Below are 20,506 nucleotides of genomic sequence, written 5' to 3'. Positions count from 1 at the left end.
TCCTTTGATCCATGCTTTGCCATTTGCTTTCTCTCCACAAATGTTTTTAGACTATCCTGTTAACTACTAAAGGAAATTTTTAATTAATTCTGATATAGTCTCTAAACTGGGATTAGAAGAGATTTACGGGAGAATAACAGTTAATAACACAATAATCAGGTTAACTGGAATAATCAGGACAAAAAGAGGAAGATTCTTTTTGTCTGTACCATCCTCCCTACTTATTAAAAAAAAAACAAAAAAAAACTCAAACAAACAAAACCCAAAGTACCTTTTCAGGCTTATAGCAAGCATGCCTGTTGAAAGACAGATTATGTTGAAGTTGGTTGTGGTAATGTGTACTCATTCTTCCTGTTTTTTAGTTTACAAAAGAAGAAACATGAGGGGAAGGAAATCATACCTTTTTTACTTTATTTGTTGACTAGAGATAAGGAAGAATATACTGCAGGTGCATATATACTGTTACATTTGAAAGAGATACAAGCTAGTTTTAGGGAAAGGATGCACAAAAAAAAAAAAAAAACTGCACTGAAAAGCAGTTCTTGCTTGATGAAGTAGGTAGCCTTTTTTTTCTCTTAGGGATTTTAAGCTTATTTGAATAGGATTGTAAAAGCAGGAAGCATAATCTCTCTCTCAGACAGGCGAAGACTGTGCTCCAGTGTTCAAACAAAAAGCAGACAGAAATACAAGTGCTTCCAAAATGTTGCTACCTTGCCCTGTGTCCCCGGAGTGCTCTGCCCCGCTTCTGCAGCTTGCCCTCCAGAAATCCTGGGTGGGCGAGGAGGGCCGCTACTGCTGGGGAAACTAAGATTACTGATTAGGAGAGAACATAATCAGGTAGATTGAGCCTGTGGAGGGAGAAACCATTTCAGCGAGGAGGGAGGGAGCGCAGCACAGGCTGCCTGTGCACCTTGGGGGAGTACCTCGCTGCTGTTTAAGAAAACAAAATTGGCTGTAATTCTCCCGTCGGCTGCTGAGAAGGGGGTGCTCTTTTTGTGCCTGTGAAACTGGAGGGCGATTGCAGGCGTGCCTTACCTGCACCTGGCAATGAGTCTCCCTGCAGGTTTCTCCTACTTTGGAGAATGTGTTAGAGAGAAGTACCCACGGGGAAATCCACTGACCGCTTCCCCACGAAGGTAGCAAGACACCGCAGTGCCGGCGATGCTTGGGGATGCCTCGGGTGAGTACCGGCTGTAAATGAATACAAGGAGTATTCAGAGAGTGAAAAGCAGCGGGAACGCAACCCTAATGACGGCATTTAGGTCAGTCAGTCGGCTGCCTGCCGGGATCCTGGGGCTGCTGGGCGCTGCCTGCTGCGCTCGGGGGTCGGGGAAGTTCCTGTGCCAGCTCCGAGCCCAAGGGCAGGTGGGGCTCGTGGGAGGCGAGTGACCCCGGCCCCGCCGGAGCACCCGCTCCCTTCTGCCTGATACCCGTAACTTTTATTTATAAATCGTCCAAACCTGGCTGGAGAGTATCAACAGGGTGTTAGTAAAGAAAGGGAAACAAACAAACTTTTGTATGTAGTAAGTCTCTGATTAGGTTAAACTGATTTTTATTTTTTTTTCCCCTCCCGCCGGTGGGAGGGGAAGTGCAATGTGTTCAATGGCAATACCAGAGGGTTGGCACAGTTATGGGTAATAGATGTTAGCTGATCAAAGAGGATTTAATGGTTTTGCTAAATAAACTTTTCATTATGAAGACAGTAGGCAAAAAGTTTACTGCAAACAAATTTGGACATGGTCAAATGAATTACTCAACTGATGATATAGAAATAGCTTGGAAACTGGGCCATCGGGCAGAAACAACCTTGCATTCAGTCTAGGATAATTACATGGACGTCTACAGAGGATTGCTACTGAAAAAGAGCTAAAGTAACTTCATAACTTTCAAGACTTTTGGAAATAGATCTTGAGAGAATATTTGGCTGTATATATTTAATACAATGCTCCACTTGAGTGAAAAAAAAATAATCCTATTTTCTGTTATAAATAGGTACCTTGATGCATTGTAACTAATTTTATTCTATTCTTCCTCCTAAAATTGAAGGCAAAAATATGTATTTTCTCTGAAGCAAAAAATATTCTTTGTTTCATGCAGGAAAAACCAGATTTTTGCAATGGTTCAAAGTTGAAATATCTTCAGGGTATTTAAAAATTAATTTTGTTTTCTATTTCTATGTTTTGCATCCTTTCCTTACTTGAAGGCATGAAATAATGGTTGCTCCATTGTAAGAATGGGTAGCATTTTCATATTTTCTCTTTTTCTAAATCTGTCTTTATTGGAGTAATTAAAATACCATTTACGGTTATTACATAGCTTTAATTAATCTTGTCTCTTAAAGAAAAAAAAAAGATTTTGTTTTAATTTCTATTTCAATATTTATTCTTTATCCATAATGCACATTTCTGTGGAAACTACAGAGGCCAGTTAATGGTTTATGAGTTCAAGCTGAGCTGAATATAGCTAAGCTCTGTCTTGCTTGACATTTCATCAAAAGCTTTGTTGATTTGCAATGTTTACAGACCTATTTATTGAACCTTCACAGCTTGAACTATGCCATTGAGCTTGTTGACATTGCTGAGTTTATCTCTTGGTACTTTCACAATCTCAGAAGAAAAGTTTAGAGCAAATGAGTTATAACAAACTTGTCACAGTTCATAAAATATGCAGTTAGGACAATTAAGTTGATCTTCTTGTTGATTGATCATGATACATTAGAGAAATCTGAGTAGGCAAACACAATCTGATCTGGTAGGTGAGTGTGTGTCCTTTTCCTCTAAGATTTTACTGTAACCTCTTAAGAGCTTTGAAAAATAGCTCGTAAAAGAACAAATATTTTCTGTCCATGAGACTGCTTGTATTTCAAAACAAAATCTCGCTTTTTTGCAGCATGAAATAACATGTTTATTATTCTTCCATATAGATCTTTTTTTTTTGTGAGGAGTGATATATCAAATGAGCAAACAGCAAATTGAATTCAGGGGCTTATAAATACCATAAAAATCATTCAGCTTTTAACAGTGACAGAATCCCATGCTCTGTGCTACTCTTCAGGACATCCTGTCTGCACAACCTCTATTTTTAGCCAATAAGATATACCTTGCTATATAATCTACTACTGTTCCTGCATCAACAGTGCACATTATCATTGTTTCAGACACTTCTCTATGTAACTTGAACAGAAATAGATCAAAGGTAATGTGGCTGCCTGGCATCTCAGCAAAAGCAACAGAAAACTAGGCACTATTTATTCAACAACAGTGAAATGGATGGCTTAAGGAGTTATGGATTGGTTTTTACTTTTCTTTTTTGGTTGCATGGGAAGTATTTTTCCCATGTGAATGTTTCCATAGCTGCCTTTAGCTGGGTTGACATAGTTGTTTGTTCTCCTTTTTAGAACACTGGGTATGCAACCAGTTATAAACATCCAAAAGGGAAATTGGATATTAAAAAAAAAAAAAAAAAGATAATTTTTTCCATGTAGTTGGACGGACTTTGGGCTCTTCCTTTTTAACTAAGAATGCATAAAGACTTTGTTTTTCAAATAAAAAGTAATTGCTTATTGATTTTTGAATGCAAATAGTATTCTAAGGTTTCAATAAATTAAAAAAAAAATAAAAGGAAATATAGAAATATGCCTGGGGGAATATTTGCTTTGCTTAACTATTGTTGTGCTATGTAGCCTGATGATATTACCTGGATAGACTTACTAGGCTCAAATATCAGGCAATAGAGAGCAATAAGCTCTTTCAACCAGCAAGTCCAAGCAAGAAATCAGCATTGATATCTTGTTTCCTGAACTGCAGGTGCATTAGTAGATTAGCTTCTTAACTTGAATAATTGAATTGGGAAAGTGAGAAGTCCCATTTATTTATTAGTATATTTGTATGAATAAGTTTAAGGTGTTTCCATCTGATTGAAACTCACTTGTGTAAGTAGTTACAGAAAATACCAACCAGCCCTTACAGTCACATGCAACTCCTTAGCTCTGTGGAAAATGAAACATACTTTGTAGAGAGCATTTAAATTATTGAGAATTCATCATAGGAAATTCTACAGTTGATGGTGTGCTGTGTGCATGGAAGGGTCAGTTGGGAGAATCTACAGAAACCCAGAACTGCATGAAATATCTAAAAGTATTTGAATATATGTTGTAAGTTTGTATCTTTTGTAATGCTATTTCTTATTTACCTTCTATTTATCAGGCTGCCCTATTCTTATGCCATTTGTCAGCCTGAGTTGTGGATTTAATTTTTTTTTTTAGAGTGGCAGCATCTTTTGGTCTATTTTCCTTTCCATGTGAAAATTCACCAAGCAGAAAGTCAGGCACATGCTCAAGTGTTGTCTGAGCTAACTCTTGCACAGTGTATTGGCCACTGTTGTCTGTATAAAAGGTTCTTAGTTTAGGACTTGTTAGCCTGTAGGAACAGTCTTTCCTACCTGAAGTTCCCTTGTGATCACACTGGAAAGTATTGGGATTAATCACACTGGAAAGTATTTGGATTAGGACAATATTAGCTTCCCAATATCCAAAATATCCAACAATCTTCTGTAAAAATATACTGTTAAGCACCCATGTGTACCACATGTGGAACACTGAACACAGTACATCTTAAATCAAGATAGCCTTGAGAGGTAATTTAAAAGGGGAAAAAAAAAAAATCTACATTCCTTTAGTTTTATTAAGCCAATCCTAAACAATTAGTCTTTAAATTATCATAAATTTATAATTCTCAAATGCACTGTTCAGCTTTGCTCACAACTAAGCCTTGATTTTTTTAGGGCACTTGGTGTGTTCAACAGCCACTTGTTTTGTGGCAGATGGAGAGTATCCCTTTGAATCACAGGAATAACTGTTCCTACCAAATGAAAGGGAATTTGCTGTAAGCATTCCAAGATGTGTCTTACTCTGGTTTAATAGCTAAATATAGTGATGAGAGATGCAAACAGAGTTTCAGGAGAAAATATTGTTTGTTTTGAAATCTAAGCCTCGTGTAAAGAGTAGTATGTCCATTCCAAGGAGAAAATTTGAAGAAAAGATTGCATAGCATGTTAGAAAACATCAGTATAGATAGTCATGTCATAAAGACAAGCACAGTCAGTGCAGAGCTTGGGTGAAAGGCTATTGTATCACTGCTGAACTAGCTTCTCCAAGATTGTGATGGAAAGGTCAAACTGTAATTGAAAAGTAAGAGAAAGTCAAGGGTGTACTTCAGTACTTGTTTTTTTTTGCTTCCTCTTGAAATTTTTTATATACACAGAAACATATTTTAGAAATTCACTTCTGTTTTTAAAAAAGTGTACTTTCTTTATGTATGTATTTAGGGGAATATAGAGTGATGCTGATAGTGTGTAATTACTTTAGACTTAGACAAGGGAAATAAAGACACTTTCTGCAATCTCTTATTTCTTGCAGATGCAACTTAACCAGCCTAACAATCAGTGGAGTATTGTGCCTTTTTCACGGAAAGTTATGGTATAGGGGAGAGTAAGCAAGATTTGTGAGGAAAATGTGTGATAAGATTATTAAAATTAATGACTGGAATTTTATTTTTTTTTTCAACTTTCTCTATGTTATAGAAAGCACAGAAATGGCAAGAAACCTCAAAGCTAAACAATAGTTTCTCTAACTTTTTTTGGCAGAAATAACTATGTTCAGGCAATTTACCATCATGCCAGTTTTATACCATTGTAGTGAATAAAGCTGCAAATTCTGTTTTATGGAGTATTTAAAATATAAACACTTCAGGCAGAGGCTATTCTTTCTGCTTGTTTTGTGCTGTGTAGATCAGGAGACATCAAGTGCTAGTGGGAATGAAAACATTATGAATAATACAACATACAATTTGAAAAAGAATAGCTTCTTGAAATCCTGCTTCAGGTAAACTGATAAGGATAGAATGGACTATGAAAGCTTGACTATAATAGGTAAAATGAGTCTATCAATTGCTAGGGCAGTAACCAGACAACTGGGTTGTGAATCTGCTGCTGACTAGCCCAAGTATTTATTTCATATTAAGATTCATTTATTTACTTAATGAGAATTTTTATGAAGCTTTTTTTTTTTTTTCCAACTTGATCATTACTTTTTGATAACGTTTTTCTTGTATGCCCTTAAGTAAAGATTTTCTTCTCCTTTAAAACATTTCCTGTAGACTTTGCATCACTGTGCTATATTAATGTCATGGGTTTAAGATGTTTATTTTTTTGCCAGTACTAGGAGCCACGTCACGTCTGGTGCAAGATCTCTTGTACTTCAAGAAGAGACTGTATTCCAAGATACAGTCTAGAAATATGCTATTTTTTTTTCTAAAAAGTCTTTTTTTTTTTTTTTTTTTTTTTTTTTTGCCAGATCTGGAAAAAACCTGTTGTTTTTGAGTACACAAACATTAAGCCTCTCTGTTCATTCAGGATTTTGTTCTGTCAAGGTAGTACTAGGTCACAGGATACTATGTTTAGAGGCAGGTTTCAGAGTTAATCTCGCATTTATAATATCAGCTAGTTTTGTTTAACTTTTTTATACATGCTTCTGGACAGAAACAGACTAACAGGAAAAGATCTTTACATCAGTGAAGAGAGAAAAGCCCAAGACTGTTTGGATTTTTTTTTCCCACCTTAATCTGGAGGTGTCCAAAGATATTCAGAAATGAATTAATTGTGTTCTAAGATTGAAAGTGCTCACATATTTCAGGAAGAGGGTCTGTGTTTGCTTGATGAAGTGTTTGTCTGATGAAGTGTTGCCTCTAGAGAGGAGTATCAGTAATTAGTGGAGGTAGAATACAGCCCCTTGGGCCTGATCACTGGTGACTTGCATCCATGGTTAGAATTCCTGTCATTTTGAGTTATTCAGATACTTTTGTCATTTGCCTATGCACAACATATTGTGTATTCACTGGCTCTTCTAAATTCAAAGCTTTAAGCAAAAATATAAATCTAATTAATTCCTGGTTTAGTCTGGTGCCCCTAATCAGACTGTGATCTCTCCTGACATTTTCTTCATCCCAGGACTGAGGCAGGCTCTGGCAGCTGCTCTGAACAGCTGTAAATTGGATCATCCTGTCAGTGGCTGGTCCAGCTTTTTCCTCTCTTCCCTGTCCTCCCCCTGTCTCTTTTCTCAACAAGGGTCTGCACTGACTGGGCAGTGATGTCTGAGGATGCTCCTCCATTGCATTGCTAGTTACAGCTGCCTGCATCCCTCCAGTCTATGGTTTGGAACAGATCTTTGCTGCCTGGCATGATTCAGCTGGAGGGGTGAGAGTGGCTATGGCAGACAAAGAACTTCCCAGAACTTCCTTGGGGGTCATCTGAGTACTCCCAATTTTTCCACTGTTGGCCACAAAACTTGATGATTCTCTCATATTCTCCAGGAACAAAATTAAATTTTGTATTAGTAGGGGGAGAAAATAATTTACTTTATCCTTCACCTTCTGAAAGGGAAAACTAAATCTTGGCTGTAATTCTGAGAATCTTTTGAGTCAGCTTGCTCAGCTCTCAGAGCATTGAAGACTTTGAAGCCATATCTAGTTACTTTATTTCTTGTGGCTTTTCCTTTGCCTACAGGGTTGATTTTTCTGAGAAGTAAGTCCCCTAGCTTAGTGGAGTCATATTTTATCATCTTGATGAAATTTCCACAATCTTAGAGAGCTTTGCTGCATACTTAATTCAAGCCTTGTTAGTGTGCTGCATTGCACTTAGATCTATGAGTGTCAGCAGAGGTCTGTGATGAAAGGAGATTCAAGGAACAGTGTTCTCAAAGAAGTCATTGAGATTGCTGTGGGGTATGTTTGCAGTAGAGTGACAATACAGTCCTTTTATATTTTAATTCTTAACTATTTATGAAGATCAGATGGCAAAATTTTGCAACATTTTGTACTGGAGCAATGTAACTTGGAATATAATCTTATGAAATTCTGAGCAAGCTCTTCAGGGTCAAACAACTGAAGTTGCCTAGATTTCCAGCTTGTTTTCTCTTTCAAATGAATTTATACAATTGAGACAGGGAAAGAAATGCCATTTGTGGTAAATGTCCTCTTGAGATCATTTGAATTATTAAAATACTTGTCAATACTAATCCTTCATAAGTAGAAAGTTTTATCTACCTTTAACAACACAGTAGATGTTCTGGTGATCTGAAGTGAGAGCTGTCAAGTCATCAGATGTATTTTACAGAAGCAGTTAGGACTACTTTAAAAAAGGGTATAATATTTTTTGGCTATAAATGATATTTTTCCATTGCTTTTTTGGAAAATAATAAAAAGAATTTATTGACATAGTTAACAAGAAAAATGTATAAAATTTAATTTTAGTAGTGTGCCAGCATTGTTTTATGAATGTGGATACACAGCACACCATCAGAAAGTGAGCCTCCTCTCAAATCACCTCTGAGACCCCCCAAGGATGTCTCTAGTTTTTGGTTTCCCCTTAGACACAGATGTACTGGAGTAAGTCCAGAGCAGGGCTGCCTGAGCCTTGGGCACTGGAGGACGTGGCCTGGAAGGGCTGGGTTAGGAATAAAGAAGAGAGGGATTGCCATCTACCTGGCCAGAGGTGTGTAGAGAAAAGGGAGGCTTCTCAGAGGGGCACAGCAATAGGACAAGAGGCAAAGGATCTGGGCTGGAAAGAGGAAAATTCAGGTCTGCTATAATGAGAACTTGTCCTCAGCTGCTGGTCACCAGAATGGGCTGTACAGAGGCACTGTGGAATCTCAGTGGAAATGGTCAAAACCCAATTGAACACAGCATTGAAAATCTGCCCTTGCTAACCCTCCTGTGGTGATGGAACTTGGACTTTGGGAGGTCCCTGCCAGTCTCAGCTGTTCTGTAGCTCTACCTACAGTGCTTATATTGAGACTTAAACTTTGCACAGGACTCTTTAAATGATACTTGGTTTTGGTTTTGCTTTTTTTCTTTTATGCACACAGATGCTTAGAAAAAGAACTGTCTTTTTAGGAATCACATCTATTCCTGGACTGAATGATAAAAAATATGATAGAAAAATCACAGAAAATGAAATTTTAATATTCCTGACTAAATCCTCTCATGATAGTGATTCTTATGATTGTTAATTGGTTTGTTTGCTTGTTTATTTTTAAATAAGTCAATGACATTTGCATTAATGACAATTTTTAAGGAAAGTTTTTAGAGCTGTTGAAAAATAGAGAAATAGTTATGAATTATTTTTTCAAATTCCATGGTTGCCTACTATAGCCACTTTGCACAGGTAACAAATCTAAATTTCATCAGAGTTTATATAACAGAGGACTGAGCATGTGGAGGTGTGTGGTAAATCTTTATGTTCAGGGTCAGACATCGTTAATCTGTTTGATGTTGAACCTTGGGTGCCTAATCCACATCAGTATCCTGAGCAGAGTAAAATGCAAACGTTTTTGTAAGAAACATGTTTTGAAAGAAATCTGTGACTAAGGTCTTCATCTTTTACTTTTAGTTTCCTTATCAGCTGCTCCTTAGTCTACCTAATTGCTGTGTAATGCCTTTATGCTGTACCAGATGCTAAAGGGATAGCATTTTTCTTCTTGGGTAGCAATGCAGTCTCTATGTTTGGAATTCTGTTTTGTGGTTATGTTGGTGTCAGGCTATGGCACAAGTAAACCTCAGGTGCTGTTTTCTGATTTTGTATTAAATAAAACCAAATCAACTTAAACTTCCTCAAGAAATAAAAATGAAAGATGTCTCTAACTGACAGAATTTTGTAAGCCACCTAATTTATAAGGGTTTTGGTCTTTGTTCTAAGAGCAGGAATAATGATTTATGTCCTATTATTACCAGTGTTTGCTAAAATGCACGAGCTTGTTTCCTTTCCTGTTTATTAGTCTTTATTACACTGTTCTTTCTATGTGCTCGGATAGACCTGTGTAGTGGACTAATTAGTTATGTTGTGTGCAACAAGGGCTTTATGAGAAGGAAGCAATCTGTCTTTATGCCTAATTGCAAAAGCAATCATCACTTATGGAGGCTACAATCAAATTGTGCGCTCCTTCAGTAATTTCTGCTAGGATTTTATTTAAAATAAAAAGAAAAAAAAATAAAGAGTTTGGAGAGATGTTGCACTTTCAGGCAATGCAAATTTACTGTTGTTTAAGAACGATTCTTCTTTTCATGTTATTGTTCTAATGCCCTGCTTGGAAACAAAGTAACATCAATGCAGCTCACTTGAAATCTTGAAAGCAATCCTTAGAGCCGTAAATGAAAAACTAATTTTTACTGAATGGAATTCTAAGATTAATAAGCACCTGCTATTAAAATAGTATCAGTAGATAGCATCTCGGGCATCTAATTATTTATAATTTATTACATAGCTCATGCAAGGTGTAATGTATTATTAGTTGTGTTGCTTATTTTGGTGTAGGAAGAATAAATTAGAATAACTTGTATTTAAAATATGACTGTATTACCAGAAAAAAAAAATATTATTACTGAAGTATTTTTTTTTTCATTCTCTGATGGGCTAATTTGGGGCTATCAGCCTTAATATTACAAAGAATTTTAACTCATTCCTGTAACCCTAACCTTAACACCTTTCAAAGGGCACTGTGTTTTTCTTTTAAATGTCTGACGGTTATGTTTTCTCTGAAAACACTTGTTTACTAAAGTGAATGTAGGTTTTTTGGGTTGTTTCTGAGACTATTGGGTACCAAAAGCATATTGAATGTTTACAGAATAATTTTTCTGACAGTGGTGAAGAAGAGGAGAAAAAGGGCAAGGAGTGTGAGCAAGTGAACAAGGTAGATAGAGAGATAGATAGATAGATAGATATCTGTTAATGCATTTTTTGAGGAGGAAAAAAAAATCTCCCTGGAAATATAGAAACTTTTCATAACCTGTAAATCAAAAGTTTCAATATGCTCATGTCTTACCTTTCTTGTGATCTGTAAAATGGTTTAATTATAATTTCTCCCCATGAAGTGAGTAGCCTACAGTTAAATGCTATGAATAGTCCTCATCCTTCATGACTGAGAATTCCCACCTGCTATTAGTAACTGTCAGCATGCATGATTGTTTCTGCTCTGAAAGTCTTGGTAGAGTTCCTCATTAATTAGTTTGTGTACAAACATGACTACCTCTGCCAGTGGGAATAATGAGATGCCATTAAAGGTAAAGCCAGAGAAAATCTGACTAAAGTAGATGAATCTTCATTACAGTCTCACCATATGACCTTTATCAACATCTCAAGCTTCATTACACACACAAGGTTGTTGCGTCAGATTGGTAGTGATAGTTTCAAATGCTCATTTTTTTAGTTATAGGGATATGCAGATCATTTTATTCCTCTTGGATTCTGCTTTTCACCAGAATTTATTCTATGTGTTTTAAAAGTTTTTGGCATAAACAAGGAGTGAGAAGTAACACTGATACAATAATGTGAGTGATAATGTGTACATAATCCAAATGGACAAATAATGTAATAACCAATAGATTGTTTTAATAATCTGTTTTTAAATTGTAAAGGTACCATGTCTTTCCTTTGCATGGACTCTGAGAGACATTCTCCTTGGTTCAATACAAAAGAGAATGAAAACTATTTTCTTCAGGGAGTGTATATAGCTTGACCAAGGCAAGTGTCAATATAATGTCATGGTTGTTATGTTGGTAGTTCCTTCCAGTAATGGGTGTCCATCATTGCTATTTAAAAGGTTATCTTGATAACCTGAAGGAGAAGTTGTCTGGTAGGTTTTGGCTGACCTGTATTAACTGTAAGGGTCACCAAGAAACTGGATTCCACTCAGACCTGGGAGTGCCTGTTCCTATGTGATTTTTCCAAAAGTAATTTTCCACCTAGATTGCAAAATGGGTGACTTCTGTTTCATGTCACCTGAAAAATCTTGATTTCTGGACAGTTTTATCTTAGCAGCATAGCATGTTGCTTCACTGATGATAGTCTTCAAGCAATATTTTTAACTGAGTTCTTCCTTTATCTAAGATGAAGACCTGAGTGTCAACACTCCTAATTTGATTTTCTTTGGAACTGGACCTCTGGTTCCTGGTCCTATGAGATCCACTTTTTGGTCATGCAGAGGAGTTGGCAGTACATTTGTCAGTGTCTTGTTGACCACAGAGTCACTTCCCTGGTTCTCTGTCCTTGTGTGATAGCTCTTTGAAGCCTGATACCTGCACCTTTACACACAGTGAGCCAATTCTTTTGTTTATCTCCATTGCAGTAATACTTGTATTAGTGGGGTAATACATGAGTGCTTGTCCTAATTAACTGCAGTGTTGGAATAAGGAAGTAACACAGAATAAATCCCAGACTGAGGCAGAGGAGCTGTGTCTGGGAGTTTCCAGATTGGTTCCAATTCCTGAAGTCATGTGTCCTTAGATCCTCCTCAGTTTGGGAGTGGGAGGTGGCAATTTACACCAAAGCAAAGGATCTGTTAAGAAGAATGGATCATACTGGGGTGGGAAAGAGGTTCTCGGGGGTTTTTGTGGTTGTTTCTTTTATTTTTATTTTTTTAAGGGTGGGGAGTGTGTTCTTTTGTGAGGAGGGTTTTTTGTGTATGTAACTGGAAGGGAAAGAGGATGCTAGAATGTGTAAGTTCTGTTGCAGGCCTCAATTCCTTTCTTCTGTGGGAGGGTTGACAGATTGCTGCTTCTGAGTGGCAATGAAATTCTGAGCATTGCTGAGCTGACATCCCTGATTCCTTGAGGCTGAGATTCAGACACCCCTGGACTGGCTAACTTCTGAAAGAAGCAACCAAAATGTGTGGGTAAGGAGGCTCCTGAGATTCTGGAGCTGCAACACAGGGGTCACAGAATGGGTGATTTTGTCCTCTGTTAGGGTTGCAGCAGGGCTGTGCATGCTGCACTGTGAGATCCAGCAGTGCAGTCACCCACAGCTGCAGGGCTGCCACACTCTGCTCTGCTGAACTCAGTGTGAGTGTCAGGGCATGCAAAGAAGGCTAGAGCCCCACAGGTTCTTGCCAGGATACTTGTGCTTGTGGTCAGGAGGAGCTCAGTGGTCTGGGATCACAAACACTCTTTTCTTTCATTTTGGAGCAAGAATTTTTAATCTATTCATTGTTCCTAGAAAGAGCTAATGGGGAATATTTAGTGGGAAACTCCTCTGTAAAACTGAATAGCTGTAGATACTTCCTTTTGTTATTCCCTTCAAGGGTTTCTCTTCATTCCAATATTAGACAAGCTGGTATGGTTGGTTCTCAGACAAATCTCCTTGTAAGGGTTGTGTGGTTTAGAATATGCAGACTTGCTCAAAAGTGCCATGAGAAGCTCAGTAAAAGCATCCTGCTCTTCACAGGGGAGTTTTGCCATCATGCTCTCATCATACTTTGAGCATCAGTTCTTTACTGGGAATAAGCATTTGCACTTTAATTTTATCTTGTTGTTAGGCTCTTTGTTGTTGTAGTTGTTTTTGTTTATTTGTTTGTTTTGTTTTGTTTGTTTGTTTGGGGTTTTTTTGTGGTTTTTTTCGCTTATGTGGACATTGTAAAGAAGAGCTATTAAGAGTTGGTCTTTTGCTGGACTAGTTATTTCTTTAACTGAAGACTTAGTTGCAAAGTTTAAAAATTTTTAATTCCATTAATAACCTGAATTTTAACATCTCAAATTATCATTACTTATCTGTTGAATTGGATCGATTTACATTCACATGCATTTCTATTCTGCAGTTGTATTCATCTGCATTATATTGGAAGCTTCACTCTGTCAAGGAAACTTTTTAGTGTTTGAAGAAATAACTATTAAAGTGGGTTATCAACTTTTCAGTGATATCTTCAGGAAATCATTGATTCTTTTTCTCATTGTTATTTCATTAGGAAAAACTAAGGTTAAGGTTTCTTATTTATTGTTATTGTCAAAATAACAATATTTTCTAGGCTTATTTCCTTTTGGATTTGGAATCATCTTAGTAAATAGTATCTTAAATTCACAATTTTAAAATAAAAATCAATTAAAAAAAAACCCAAAAAGCTGCAGCCCACATTTTGCCCTAATTTGGGAAGAAAAAAAGAGCACTTACAAATTCCATAATATGGGAAACTAGGTTTTTCTTTCCTACCTGATAGCAATTTGTGTGTTCCTCTGTCTTTTTCCAGTTGTGCACACTAGTTTCCTTCATCTTACTTTTCTGTCAACAGTTACTCTTATTGCTTTTGTTTGTTTAGAAATGCCTGACTCTAATAGTTTGATTCCCCAAAGATATTGAGATATAATATTAAAAGATATGGTATGTAGGCATTGTAAGAAGCTATTGTTAATATCTGTTGGTTAGATTCCTCAGGTGGTGTCTGCTTAATATGCAGAAGTTGATGCATGAGCAGCAGAGCTGCTGAGCTTGACCATAAGGAGTTAAGAATGCAAAGCACTTCTGTGCAGATTGCAAATTGGCTGTTGCTAATTCTCCTGTCTTCACCAGTTGATATAGTATCAATTAACAAATATAGGTTTTAATGCTGCCTTTAATATTCATGATTCTTAATTGTCTTTGTTAATTGAGAAGAAACACTCTGGTGCACAATGCTTGACAGGTAAGAATTATGATCTGCTGCTTGTGTTGGCAGTTGTCCAGAGAAAAGTAGGTTACTGATACACAGGTATGTGCAAGCATCTTACCCACAGATTTGTTCCTTTGACAGTGAGTTTCCCTGCTTTTGACAGACCACCTGAGTAAGGAAACAGCTGATGGTTACAGGTAAAACATCTGAATAACCTGTTTTGAGGAATCAGTCTGCAGGTTCATTTGCAACAGAGAGCAGGCACAAAAGAGAGATGATTTTGGGAACTGTTATCCTAATAAATATCGCAGAAATCATTGAAATTGAAACATTGGAGTTTAATACAATGTGAAATCATCTGTCCAAATTATTTTTTTTCCAAATATGTCAGGTTCGATTTGAATATGCTTGTCTTTGTACTTAATATATTTTCTTTATGATGTTGTATCAATGGCTTTGCTTGGAATATTCTTACAAGTAAACTATATTAATTTATATTATTAATATAAATAATATAAATTTATTAATTTATGCCTTTTCAAAGTCAAATTTTTCCAATTTCAAACCATTAGAACTATTGCTTTAAATAAGTACTAGAGATTACTCTAAAGACTATGAAACAGATAATCTAACATAAAAACACCCAAAAAAAGAAAAAGCAGAAACACGAGGTTCAGATGGAAAAGTGATTTAGAGGCACTCACTAAAACTAATTTGATTTAAGTTTGTGTTTGCTTTTGAGACTTAAGAGTTTGGCTTATTTAGATGCTTTCCAAAATTCTGGCTCAGCTCAATAATGATAAAAATTCAAGGAAATGAATCATATAGCAGGTGTGGTAAAGTATGATTGATGCTTTCTATAAGAAATGCTTCTAAATGAGGCTTTCCATCATTTATATTCAAAGGATAGAATTTAACTGGAAAAGGTGGTCATTCTGTTCCATTAGGAACAAAAATTGCTTGATTTTTAAATGTTAATTAAAATTAAAATCTTAATTTTTCATGAGAGCTGTAAAATATATTGAACTGGAAGCAGCTTACACAGAAAATGAGACTTACAAGTTAATTTTATTGTCTAAGATTTGGCAATTTGGCTGATGCCAAAAGTAAGTCTCAGTTAGAATTTCACTTTTGCTTTTGTCAGGGCTGGTCTGTAGAAATTACAGCAGCATTGTGTGGCATGAGCTGCTCTGTACCAGATGGATTTCAGAGAGATAATGGAAGCAATATTGCTCCCAGCTTGGCAAGTGGTGCATGGACTAAGCTGCCCAGCTGTACACCATGGGCTTCTGTGGAGGATATTGGAGTAGGAATCTCATGCTTTGTAGGGTTCATGGATTGTTGCTCTGAGAGAGGGGTAAAAGCTTCCTTCCCCACCTCTGTACAGCACCTTTTAGAAAGGTACAGATAGCCATGTTGCTGCCTGGGACTGCCTCTTTAGCTGATTTTTTGTTGTTGTAGCAATTTACACTTTTGTGGTTGGGCAACAATAATATTCTCAAATCAGAACAGTGAAAAGCATCCAGAATGAAGGGTTGTTTGGAAAATAAACTTAGAATAAGAGATGCTGGTTAATAAAAATGAATAGGAGCAGGAAGTAATGCTTCCCCACAGATTGTCCAAATGTAACTGAGCTCAGATTTCTGGTAGCAGTAGCCCAGTTATAAAGGGGCTACTTATCCCCCAGTGTTAGAAAGACATTTGGAAAGATTTGGGTCCGTGGCTGCTCCTTCTGACATATCCATGACTGCATCTGCACAAAAATGCAGCCAGTCTGGAGATCCTGTATGAGGAAAAAGACTGGGGAGGGGAATGGTGGGGAGAAGTTGGTTTAAGACATGACATTATGAATGTATTAGGGACAAAATACAGGAAGGTTGGAGGGCTGAACAAATAGCTTCAAGCCTGGAGCTATATAAAACTTAAAAGTATTTTTATTTTTTGTTGCAGGACTATATCCATTTCTTTGTTGGTACTCACCTGTTGTGTTAGTGATCATGCAGTGTGAAGTGATGTATTAGCCTAGGGAGATTATGGTTGTACTTCCAGTGGAAGATTGCCCTGTGTATGTAGAAATATCAGACTGCCAGCTCTACACCATATGTGTTCTCAGCTGGTTAGAGTATTTTGGATCATCAGTAATTGAAAGTTTGTGAATGCTACAGAAATAGGATATCAAGGGCATCACAGTATCTGACTTACCTGAAACACTTCAACCTTTGAAAATAGGCCTGGTCTTCACCACTTTGATAATTTCTGTGTATCCTGATATTTTCTAAAATCAGTATGGTTTTGTCCATTTCCAGTGACAAAATATAATGAATTCATGCATAACAAAATAGTCCCAGCATCCCTCTTGGAGATGTCTGAAATCTGCTGTACTTTTCCTCTTTATTTAGGGAAGAGAGAAATTATTGTTGGGTTAATGTACTGAGAATTCAGATGTTCTGGTTCATAGATATAATCTGATTGTGTCTGATGGATGGATTCTTATTATTTTCTTTTCTCCTTTTTTTGGGGGGGGGGTATTGTTTGCTTTTGTTTTGTTTGTTTTTGTTTTGTTTTGATTTTTTTTTTATTGGCCAAGGTTTTTATATTTATTAACAGTGCTTTCTGGGAGATTACAAATCAGGGAAGGTTTTTTTTCTGTTTTATCATTTATGAGCTGAAAACTGTTGAAACCAGCTGCACTTCAAAATTTATATTGCTGATTTGGATAGGCCATGACTGATTCATCTAAACCTTTTCTTTAGGGTGCAGGTTTTTAACAATGCTTGGTGTTGGCTGTGTATTGATACACTGTGTAAGATGAATGGTACATTTGGAAATAACTTATTAGAGATACTTCTTCCATTTATATTTATTGTAATTAAAAGGCAGTGATACCTGAAGTGGCATATTTTTTATATGGTAGTGAGCATAGTTTAAGTTGTGAGAGGTAAGTTTTACAATACCATTTCAAAATTGTCCCTAGTTTCTCAAGGGTTCTTTGAATCCCCTTAATACCTTCAGTATGTTTACATTTGTATATTAATCATGTGATCGGGCTGAAATTATCATGGCTCTTTTAACACTTGCTGCCTTTGTGAGCTTTGAATTGATGTAAAAGAAATGTGAAGTCAGAAGTTACTTAGCAGGAACCAAGAGGTGACATTTCTCCTAAACTGTGAAAGTAAAGTCTTACTAATCTGCTATCACTTTCATCATTGCAACTTCGTGTCTTGGCTAGATGTGATGACTCAGGGTTATTATAGTTGTCAGTTCAGTACTAGAGCAGAACAGCTTCAAAAATGTCCTATTAACCTATCTCATAACCCGGTGCCAAAACACTTCCATCATCTAGTCTATTCCAACACGTTAATACAGCTGAAGATTTATTGTTTTATTACTCAGTGCAAAAAAAAGTCAAATGACTTCCTTGGTGTCAAAATAAATTTCCCAGAAATCATCACCCAAATCACCTCTTCCTGTTTCTGTGTCTCCTACTAACTAGAGTTTCTAACCAGTCAGATTTTGGAAGTCTGATTTTTGTCTGTGCTTTTTTATTGACATATATACAATTTCCAATAGTCTTTCTCTGGTCAACAACATTTTTTTTTCATTCTAGTGACATATTAAAAGTCTAATGGTTTTCCATGGCTCTCTTCTGGGCAGTTATTCTTATGTGTTTCTGTAAGGTAGAAATTACTCTTTGTCAGAAATAGTTAATCATTACTTTATAATGATTCATTGTCTTAAAAAAATCCCTATGAAATGTTGGTATTTTTCTTATTGAAGCAGTAATGCTTCTGAATGCATGGAGTTTTTTCAAATGGCATTTGAATCACATTGGGATGCATTCATTAGTATAAATAGGAATTCTTTTCTTTATAGTGAAGACTATTGGATCTTATGAAATGTCATGAATTAAAAAATTCAGACTGGGGAAATCCTGTAAAAGAGAATGCATAAGAATTTGGATATAGCAGTGGTCAGAATGTAATTCCGTTATCTCACAAAAAGTTATTACAATTTGTATTTTGTTCATTTCTCATAAGGACAGAGCTAAGAATTTCTGGAATTTTATTTGGTAACTGAGAGGAAGCTGTACTTTGTGCAGACTTCCTGGTAATTCACCCAACTTCAGTTCCCAGCTTTGCCTCATCTGAACCATATTCTCATGCCTCAACCTTGTCTGGCCGATTTGGAACATTATTTCCTAGGAAAGAAAACAAATATTTTCTCAGTCAGAGTGAGAGACAGACAGGCTCTCTTCTCAAAGCTGACGAATCTCCTGAGAGACAAGGCTGGCTGAGGTTCAGGTGTCTGCCCATAAGAATTCAGAGAACAGTCTTGATGGCCCCATCCTCAAGCACAGAATTACCTTCTTGTAATAGAAATGCTGTCAAAACCATATAGCCCTAGAGCATTTCTGTAAGTGAGTAAATCGTTGTGTTCTGACATGCAAGCATCAAAACTGTGGGCTTAGGTTTCTAATTGGCTCCAGGCAGGGATCACAGTGAATCAGCAATTACACACAAACTGTCAGTGCAGTCCTGTCGGTTGAAAGTGTAATCCCTGTGTGTTGGGACGGGAAAACTGTCAGAAGAGGCTGGGAGATGGCTGCTGCTGTGAGTAACAGGGAAGAGGGAAATCACCCCTCACCTGCTCTGCCAGTACATCTCTAACAGGGAAGAGGGAGCACACCCATCATCATCTCTGCCAGTACATCTCTAACAGGGAAGAGGGAGCACACCCATCATCATCTCTGCCGGTACATCTCGTCCTGGTCCTCGGTGAGGCTGGCACGGAGCACACGGTGCTTGTCAGGTTTCCAAGGGATGCTAGGGAAGGCAAGTGGTGAAATAATGAACTGAACAAACTTCAGAGGAGGACCCTGGTTACCTTCATTTCAGTGGAGGAGAGTTTCTAGATAGTTCATACAACACAGAGGGAGATTCTGAACAATAATTGGATTTTTCTCTTTAAAATGTTGAGCATGAAAGGAAGAACAAGAGTTAATTTTAAACATTGGATATGTAATAGATTATTATTTTATTATGTAACAAAAAATATAATTAACCACTGAAAAAAAAAAAGAGTTGTTTTAAGTTTTTACTTTCATTAACTGTTAATTTATTAACAATTTTTTTCTGAATGTTATGTTTTAGCCAAGAATTAGTTATTTGGCTTGTTTGGTGGATAAGTTGTTGAAACCTAATGACCTGTGTGCAGGTGGTATTAAATAGTCACATCTGGCTTAAAGCTCTCGGTGCACTTAATGAGTGAATTTCATAATTATACCAACAATTGAATGTTGGTTCTTTTGAGAAGAGTTAATGTTTTGGATGGAAGGTGGCAACTCACCTTCCCATCTGTCTTTCAACCCTCTTTAACATGACTTTAATGTCATATCTTAACTTAAATACTGCTCCTTGTGCCATTGGTTGCACAATATCACCGCATTCTAATTCCTTTTCTTATATTGAAAGTGCACTTTCACTTTGGTTGATTGTATGGATTTCCAGTTTTTATATTGATGTTTGCAGAACAGTAGCAGTGAAGGCAATAATTTGTAGACTATTCCAGGCTGATTACTTTTGCTTGTTATTTTTAAGTGTCTAAAGTTCTGCATCTAAAACATCTGAGCCATTTCACAGAATATTGTGATGAAGAAAGATTTATTTATATTTTTATGCCCTCCCTTTTCTTTGTTGACAAAATGTTTTCCCAGTCAAGTTCCAGTGCTCCCTGAGAACAAGTAGCACTCTGGAGAGTAAGTTTGGTGTTGAAAGTCTGGATCTGCTCAGTAAGGATTTGTTAGTATTCACCAACGATTTGGGCTGCAGGAGTCAGGCTGTGCTTTCCTTTGTCAATTTTTTGTAGCAGCAGGCACTGCTGTGGTGCTGTCTTTAGGTAGAAATTGAGGGTTTCTCCTGCAAATCCCTCAGCTGCAGTCTATGTGCTCGAGGAGTGACAGCTGTTTTGGTGAAAAAGACGTGAGGTGGGGTGCAAGTGGGAGCTGGTGACTGCTGAGAAAGGGAAAGTGTATTGGGCAAAGGA

General features: G+C 36.9%; 1 protein-coding gene across 12 annotated transcripts in view; it reads left to right on the top strand.

The window, feature by feature from the left end:
• DMD (dystrophin) overlaps positions 1–20,506 on the top strand; it is a gene marked incomplete at its 3' end in the record, with an annotated part of 1,131,161 nt that overhangs the window by 222,966 nt on the left and 887,689 nt on the right. Inside the window, exon 1 of one of the 12 annotated variants that reach the window (XM_079310885.1) lies at positions 1,093–1,180. The exons of the other annotated variants lie outside the window; for them this stretch is intronic. Coding sequence (XP_079167011.1) covers positions 1,162–1,180 — 19 coding nt within the window. The 5' untranslated portion in view covers positions 1,093–1,161. Of the gene's footprint in view, positions 1–1,092; positions 1,181–20,506 lie in introns of those variants that run through there. 12 annotated transcript variants of the gene reach the window in all.

The sequence above is a fragment of the Erithacus rubecula genome (assembly GCF_903797595.1).
Source record: "Erithacus rubecula genome assembly, chromosome: 1".
Taxonomy (NCBI): Eukaryota; Metazoa; Chordata; class Aves; order Passeriformes; family Muscicapidae; genus Erithacus; species Erithacus rubecula.
Note: the sequence above shows the minus strand (reverse complement) of the source record. Positions and strands in the feature narration are given on the sequence as shown.